Here is a 9,344-nt window from a genome sequence, read left to right on the forward strand (position 1 = left end):
ATCTTACTTGTAGAATCATTATTTGCATTTCTGTAGATATTATTCTCTATATATAGCTGAAACTTTCCTTACTAGCTTGGAAAGTTTATACAACAAGATTTATAGGAAGAACAATATCAAGTTTACAATTCAACTCGATATCGATACTATTATTCCATGAAGGAGAATATCACTTCTCATCATACTCGACGAACGGTTTTTGGATTCGGACTAATCTATCTTATGTCAATCAACAACTTGACCGGAAAAAAGTTGCTTGTATTTATTTCATTGCAAAAATTATTGAGGTCTTGGTATAGACTGGCAGAAATGATTATAAAAGCAGAATTTACTATCTGATTTGCACATTTGACGACAACAATAACAGCAACTCTTACAAGAGATAGGACAACACTTCTCACTACAGCACTATTCTCGAAGAGTCATAAACATACTATTTCTTCTATAGTTCCTCACCTATTTAGAATTGTGGTTGGTGTTTTACGACCACTCGCTTTTCCTATATTAAAAACTCAATACATGCCTCAATTGCGGAAGGGATATATTTTTCTATCTAATCAACAAGACTAGAGACAATAGGGATATGAGCTAGTGTCCAGGAATCAGTTTAAATTCAACTGATTTCAAGATCATAGTTTCTGTTATGTTGAACAGAGTTTAAACTGTATTGAGTGGAAACAAGTAATTTTACAAAATAGAGCAATCAACTATCAAACTAGTGAATAAGCCAGGTGCTTTGCTTGAGAGAATCAGAACGATGTCGTCGGATTAAGAGCAATTTATTTTTTCTTTAAGCACCTTTCATTCTCTTATTCACGGAGCCTTACCTATAGAATTGCACGAGTTCGTCATAAATAGCATATTATTGGTTTCTGTCATATCATTCATGCCTAGTGACAAGCTCGATTTTAAGTTGCAGAAAGAGGGACTGTAATCTATCCTGGCCACTTTTGTATTGAACTTGGTGTCAAATAGAACGACTTGACCTTGTCCATTTGAATTCATATTTTCTTATGAATACTGTATTTGAAGAGTACCTATTATATGCTATTCGAATTTACCCTTAACTTTTTTTTTCACTGTTTATCATACAGCAAATCCTGTAACTTAGTTTCATAAAAGCCTTGGTATCGTTGAGACTACCAAGTTCTATGGCAATGAATTGTATAGTTTTGATAGAATTCACTTGACTCCAATCTGTTCCATCAAAAATTGATTTGATAGTGGGACATGCATGCTGCCGCAGTTAACTACAGAATGATACACATACGAGATAATTCAACTAAATTGGATGGAATTGTATGCTTGGCAACTTTAGAGATCATTCTTATTTTTAAATAGAAGAACGCAAACATTGCAAACATTCGGTTTTATGTTGTTTAAAAGATTCGAATCCACACGACAACTTGAGAAGATTGACGAAGAAGTACTTTGATCATAACCTTAGATCAGTAGTACTTCAAGTCATGCTATGATACACGGTTATGTCCGTTTACTTTTTTTGGTGAAAAAAGTTGTCTCTTATCTTTGTTATGTCAAGCTATTACAAAATCAAGTTGATCATCTCGTACAGCTTTTACTAGGGCAAGGTGTCTTTCACAGGAGAGTCTTTGTTATCTTTATGGATGAAGAATTGAGTTTGGTTTGTGTTGATTCACTAACTGATTGACTGAGTGATTGATTGTTTTGTGTCATACTAGCCTATTTATTTATCAACTGACAAATAATTGCACTTGGGCTTGTAAAATTGACTGATTCCAGTATTTGAGGAATAGTAGCAGGACAACTCTATTCAAAAGGTGATTTAAGAATTCACTTTAGACGGATTGTTGATTTGCGGGTCAAAGACAAGTTGTAACCATAGAAAAAGATTTATACAAGGTAAGTGATATAAATAGGAGTAGTTTCATTTTGCATTCTCAAGATGAATATTTATTGGACAGTGCTAATAGAATGAAATGGGTTACTTGAACCACACTGGGTTGTCCGTCTATTATGAGTGCTTTAGCTCATCAAGATCTTTTATCGTGGCACTCGAAACCTCTCTGTCCCATAAGAAGAGTCGTTATACCCTAGACTTTGGTTCATATAGTATTTATATACCCTTGATAGTCTATTTAATACCAATTGCTTCACGATTGTATGGATTTATTGGAAGAATTTACCCAAGTAGACTTGGCCGACGAAATACTAACGAGTACTAGTATTCTTTCATCTAAATACACAGAGGACAATCTAGTTGATAGTTTGCTTGACAAGAATCATAACGAGAGAAAATCCCCACATTCTTTCCCTGATAGTTGTAAATAACTTTTGATACCAAACAGATCGTTGACCGAAACTCGTTTGAGTCTGTTGTTTCCAGAATTGACCTAGTGTTGAATCATATTGGTATACTCTAAAATGAAGATTTCGTTGTTTCCATTGGGTCTGATTCTGCATAATATGCTGAGCACCAATATACACACTTTTTACTGATTTTTCTGCTAATGGGAAAGGTGGGCAATTTGAAAAGAGTGGCCGATTGGAAATAGGCCCGCGCAATTTTGATTTGAAAATTGCCAATATGGGTGTGGGTGGGAAAGAATGGGTAAATTGGAAATGGGAGAGAGTGGGGAAATTGCGATGGGGGAAAATGGGTGGGGAAAGGGTGTCCAAGAGGGGCCAACCCAAAGGCGATCGTTGATTTGGAAATTGCCATTATGGATGCGGGGAAGAATGGGTAAATTGGAAAAGGGGCATTTGAAATTGAGGACAGTGTGTGTAAAAATCAGTAAAGCCATTTGAAACAGTAAAAGATCATTCCAAGAAAGTTAACTTTGATTTCCACAGTGATAACGAAACATTAAGAGCCAATGCTATAAAGACACATTCTATGCAAAAGAAGAGAAGAATCACAAAAAATGGTTATTTTTTTCCTCTTTTTTTTCCAAAAATACTTGTTTTGAATAACCATAACAAAAAAATACGTTTCAATTCAGCAAAAAAAACAGTCTGTAACACGTTTAAGTTCCACCTCAATATTGTTTGAAATGATTCCTTAAAAATGGACAAGTACCCTTGAGAGTAACGAGTTTGGAAAAACACAAGTGATATGAGTTGAGTAGCCAGTTGAATGATATCATCGGTTGGTTTACCGAGACATTGAACAAAGCTACAAGTAGTAAAGGTCAAAGAAAAGTTGTCCTTTTCAAAGCTCAAGTCTTTACGAGACCTCGAGACAAACACACCCAAGAAACACAAGAAAAGAACCCTTGAAAACTTTTTGTTTACCTGTTGAAGCATAACCATACTTGAAGGATTGGAGTACAGTTTTATCCATAGCCAAGAACTGTGTTCTAGTCAACGATAAGGGCTTGTTAAAGTCTGTACGAAAAAGTGCAGCAACTACAGCTTTGGAGATAGGTTTGGTTTTACTAGATTGTCTTCAAATGATACTTATAAAAGTATGTTTCACTCTCCAAACACTGCCCCTACATCGGGACAAAATTCCCTTACTATTCCCTCAAATTATCCATACAATAAGCGTATTGTACCCCTACATTTGTGAGACTTTTGACAAGTCTCCACGAAATCACCTTTACATATTCCTTAACAACTTGATATCTCCTTTTCTAAACTCAAATATCAATTCATGATGTTGGTTGACTATTCTCAATTACCAGATCCAAGAAATCACTTGCAACGAAAAAAAAGTGAATTCGCTTTATGACGCCTTTTCTTCTTTGCAACTATGTCATGGAAAATCCTTTACGATCAAATACAATAGAAGCTTCAATAACGTCTTTGAAGACCAACTCTCTGCAAATTTGTCAATCTTTGTTGGTTGCTTTTTGGATGAGACAACAAGACTTGGCATTGGTTTCTCATTAGATTGCTATTACTGTAGAATTCCCTGCCTTGTTGATTCTTACCCATCATCAAGTTAAACGACAGTCTTTTCCCATGTTTACCCAAAACCTTGATGACATTGCTTGCCCATTCTCTCCTATAGTTTGAGAGAGTGTTGTCATCCATATCGGAGACTCGTTACCAATTGGTTGTGTCGAGTCTGTTGAAAGCAATACAGCTGGTTGAACATAGTGTTGCAGCTTTTTTTATCCTTTTTTGGGAACTGACTGTTTCATTGTAAAACCAATCAATCTTTCTGTCTCTTTTTTTGGGAGAATAGATGAAATCCTTTTTTGGTTTTCTTTTCTGGTTCCCAAGGTAATATCAACACTCCACAGAAATGGATATACACCTCACGTTGTCTTGTAAAAATATTTTGTGATTCACTCAGTTTCTTGAAAACACAGAGACCAACATTCAAGACGTTGCAAAAAGATGACGTGTAAAGCCAAAAACAACTTGTACATTTATTACCGATAACAATGGAGAGATTATCCACAAAGGTCTAGCAGTAATCAAGGAGACTTTTTCCTCGTATAATACCCAACCTAATGTTGTAGCTACTGTCCCAGCTTTTCAAGAAGAGACGCAAACCAGGTTGGACGTTGTACAAAAAACATTGATGGATCACCAAGAAACCTACTCTTTCAAATGACAAGACTCCTCCTCGACGATTCTTTCTCCAAGCCCATCTGTTTATTCTGTATCGTCACATTTATTTATTTCGACCATTTGACTCTTCACACTTTTATGAATGCGTCTCGACGTGCTTTGAACAATCTGTCCAAGAACCTATTGACTAGTTTTAGAGCGACTCTGTTGGATTTTTGTTTGGAAGCACAAGTCTTGGAATGTAGGTTCTATTAGGTACTACTTTGCCTTTTAAAAGTCAAGGAATGGTTAAAAAAAGATCCTGTTCATGCCATAGCAATGCTGTTTGAGTTTTATGAAGAGGTATACACGTTAAACGAATATGTATGTTGGAGTCAATCGAAGAAGACAAAGTAGATACATCACCGGTGAGACCCAGAAAAATTTTTAGGAATTGTTCAACATTTCTTCCAATCGATTTACAGTTACTGACATCAGATACTTGAAAACACAAGCGAGAATAACATTGAAATAGTTGAAAACTATCTCCAATAGTTTCTGTCAAACAATAAATGGAGAAAGTTTCTGCATATTCTTGATTTATTTATTGTTTACTACTGTCTGGTTTAACGTAATATGCACAACAATAGACGTTGGATTGCTGAAAGACATCACCGGTGAAAGAGATCTCACCACCATAGGTCTACAGGAAACTTTTTGAAAAGTTCAAAAGAAAAACTAGAAAAGAACGTCTGTGTTTGCTTCGTTGAGAGAAGAATATACAAGCCTGCTGCAGCGTATGTTGTATTTACAAAGCTCAATTTTGTTGCTCGAATATGAAAATGGATTGAAAAAAGGCTATATAAAAACAATAGTGTTGGATTATAGGCTCAAGACTATGGAAGAAACAAAACTTGGGAATATGAGTTGACTCTTATAAGGAGATGAAGCGTTTTGACTTTTAGAAGATGAGAAAACTCTGTGCAAAAATGAGCGAGTGAAAAAGAACGCAAAAAACTATATACTTATGAGAAAATGGAAAAGGTAAAAAAAAAAATATGAATAACGTCATTCGAGTCAAAGTTGGTGTCGCACTCTTTTTTCCACTTTTTACAAAACTTTTCTTCAAGGAAGCTATTTCAAATGTAACAAGATATCAAGAGAGACGGTTGAAATGATCCATGAGATGGTGATAGATAAAACTTACATTTATTGAACGATTAGTTTTATTGTATGGAGTTTTCCAAAACAAGCTCAAGTGTTATTTTTCCATTTTCGCACCATTTTATGTATGGTTCTACACCTTTATGAACAGAGAAACACTAGCTGTCATTCTTTTTTTGCAAAATTTCCTTCGATAAATGATACCTCTGTTTTGTCTCAAAAATTCGAATTTTGAGCACAATTGTTTCCTGTTAAAATATGTTTGAAATACCTACTTGAAGGTACTTATTTGTATGCCTTAACAAAGAAAACGATTTTATGAACGTTGACAAAGTCAACGTATACTTTTTCATGTCCTAGGAGATCCACTGATACTGTTTCATAACTTTGTGTCCATTGTAAATTTCAGTCTCGTACAACTGCGAAATAGTTTAAACTTTGGAATATAAAAGGTAAAATGGTTTTTTGTTTCCTTGAAAAGATAAGAAAACCTTGCAAAATTTGGAAAGGGTTTGATTGTCAAACAGTAGTCATTTTGAGGTGTTGTATATTTGATATGGACTTTTTTCAACTGACTAGCAGTCTTTTGGTAATTGGCAATAGGATAAGAAGTACCATAATTATTGTTTCGTTTAAAGTTGCCAACGATCTTACTTTACCTCATTCCGGATAAAAGGATTCCAATAAATATCTTTCAGTAGGCCTTTCACAAATGAAAACTACATAAAGTTACATCCCATCCATTTATTCATAAAGCTTTCTATTTACTACTCGCATATTCTTATTCGTTTGGGAATGGACTGGTCCATACATTTCACGAATTCCAACATTGCCAATTGTTTATCAAATTTCATTGTCTTTTTTTTCCATAGAGACTCTGAAATTCGTTGTTCCAACTACCTTTCCGTTTGACTCGAAAATATTTAGAGTGTTTTCAACAATTGCTAAACTATAAGATATACATCTTATCATCAATGACTCAATTTTTGTTTCTTTTAAACTGAAAAACAAGGTGTCAAGACTATATCGCTCTAAACATAAATACATACATACATACATACAATATATATATATATATATATATATATACAGCAATCAAGTATCATGTAACCAAAAAGGAGAGAGAGCAGGTTTACTTCGTAGCTCTTTGAAACTTTCCAAGGAAACCAAGGTATAAAGAAAAAGAGAAAGCAGTAGACTTGACAGTCCACAACAAGAAGAAAAAGAAAACATTTCCCAAAGTGTGTACACTCAAGTTTATCAATTTTCTTCGACACCAAGGTCAGATGGAAACAGCTCTACGAACGAACGAAGAAAACCTGGTCAACTTGCGCTGGGAAGAGATTGTTTCAGATGATAAAAGAAATGACTTTGATGGTGTAAAGGTAGTTATTTCAAGAAGCACGAAAAATCCATATAAAAAGTACAGTATATATAGATTGCCAGACACAAGACTAAAGAATTGTAGTACACTATCAATTTGTTGACTCATTACCCTTTCCTTTTTTCAGCAAATAGAAAGACAAAAGAGTATTTTTTATGATGATTGAAAAACAAACTGATACTTGTTTTGTAGTATGGAAACTCAGATTGGTAAGAAGTTGGAAAAAACGATCTCACTCTTACAGACCTTTACATCATGCCTACGTAAGAATGCACTTTAGACAATTTGCTGATTTGTGAATCAAAGACAAGTTTTAACTACTGAAGAAGACATATACAAGGCAAGTGACATAAATAGGAGTAACTTCATTGTGCATTCTCAAGTTGAATATTGCTTAGATAGTGTTACTAGAATGACATGGGTTGTTTGAACTACAGTATATTGTCTGTCCATTTTTCATAAGTCTTCTCTTCCATCAAGTTGTTTTATACTAGCACACGAAAACTATCCCATATGTTAGTGGAGCTATTCATATCCTAGACTTTGTTTCATATAGTATTTATATATCGTCGATAGTCTATTTAGTAGCAAATGCACAATGATCATATGGATTTATTAAAAGAATCTACCCAAATAGGTTTGACAAACAAAACACCAACCACTACTAGTAGTCAATTGACCTAACGCATAAAGGATAACCTAGTTGATAGTTTGCTTGGCAAGAATCATAATGAGAGAAAATCCCCACATTCTCTCTTTCATAGCTGCAAATAGCTTTTACTATAAAACAAGTCGTTGACCACAACTCATTCAAGTGCATTCTTTTTACAGATAACTAATTGTTGGATCATATTGCTATTCTATTCTGTTAGACAAGAATTTTGATTTTGCTATTGGGTCTGATTCTGCATAATATGTTGAGCGCCAGTATACAATACACACTTTTTAGTGATAAAGAATGGTAATGGGAAAGATGGGCAATTTGGAAAATGAGTAGGCAAAGTGGCAAAATGGGCCACCCACAAAGGTGATTTGAAAATTGCCATTCTGGGTGTGGGCTGGGAAAGAATGGGTAAATTGGAAATGGGAAAGAGTGGGGAAATTGCGATGGAGAAATGGGTGGGGAAAGGGGCCAATTTGGGCCAACCACAAAGGTGATCGTGATTTGAAATTGCCATTGTGGCGGGCTGGGAAAGAATGGGCAATTGGAAATGGGAAAGAGTGGGGAAATTGCGATGGGGGAAAATGAGTGGGGAAAGGGGGTGAGGAAATTGGAGAAGAGGGGCCAACCCAAAGGCGATTGTGTTGATTTGAAAATTGCCATTATGGATGCGGGGAAGAATGGGTAAATTGGAAATGGGGGCATTTGAAATTGAGGACAGTGTGCAAAGAGGACTGTGTGTGAATTAAAAATCTTGGGAGAATCCATCCATCAGGAAGAGTGTTTGAAAAATTCCAATTCGAAAAGCAAAAGATTGAAATTTGAACTTCAGTTATATTTTATGAGATAGTAGTAGTAGAAAGTTTAATTACACGCTGTCACATAATGTTTCCATGCTTTCATAATACATTTTTACTCTAAAATAATCTTCTATTATTAAATTTGTAATGAAAATGTAATAACAATTTAATATAGTTAATTGAAACATTTAAAACATTATTAAAAAATTTAATCATTGACTTAATTTTCAACTATTACAATTAAATATTCAAAGTAAATATGATATAAAAACAAAAAACACAACAAAGCAAAAAAAAAATGAATTTTAAAGACTTTAAATATACATTCTCCAGTAAATTGACAAAAATAAATAATTTTTAGTCTAGTTTTACAATATTTACTAAAAATATACACAATAAAAATAAAAACGATCAGCAAAATTTGATAGCAACCTTGACAAAAAAATATAAACACGCAATAAACGTACAGATTATGTTCTTCAAAAATTAACAACTTCAAAAGTGACAACTAATTAATAAAAAAAGAGAACATAGTCATGGAATGTATCGAAATAAAAGTTTTTTACTCAAAGAGATAAACATATTTAAAAGGATCAAGTAAAATGGTGCAAAAAAAATAATAAACGAACTGAAAAAAACAAAGAATTGCATCTGGTAAATTGTCATTTGATGAGAGAGTTTGAATGGGGGAATGAAATGGTTGATTGCGGGTAAAGGATGGTAGTGCAACTTTGGTTTGAAAATTGTCATGGGGGAGTGTTGATGGAGGAAAGACGGTGTAAATTAATTGGGAGAGGGTTGGGGGTCAATTGCGAATTGGAAATTGGCATTGGGGAAAATGAAATGAGTAGGG

General features: G+C 34.3%; 1 protein-coding gene across 1 annotated transcript; it reads left to right on the forward strand.

Moving 5' to 3' along the window:
• Positions 1 to 8,150: 8,150 nt before the first annotated feature.
• On the forward strand, positions 8,151 to 8,710 carry Gasu_61920 (uncharacterized protein). The gene is made up of 2 exons (XM_005702625.1): positions 8,151 to 8,375; positions 8,424 to 8,710. The coding sequence occupies exons 1-2, from the start codon at positions 8,242 to 8,244 to the stop codon at positions 8,539 to 8,541; spliced, it is 252 nt and encodes an 83-aa protein (XP_005702682.1). The 5' UTR covers positions 8,151 to 8,241; the 3' UTR covers positions 8,542 to 8,710.
• Positions 8,711 to 9,344: the final 634 nt, after the last annotated feature.

Source organism: Galdieria sulphuraria (assembly GCF_000341285.1).
Source record: "Galdieria sulphuraria unplaced genomic scaffold scaf_106, whole genome shotgun sequence".
NCBI classification, from domain to species: domain Eukaryota; phylum Rhodophyta; class Bangiophyceae; order Galdieriales; family Galdieriaceae; genus Galdieria; species Galdieria sulphuraria.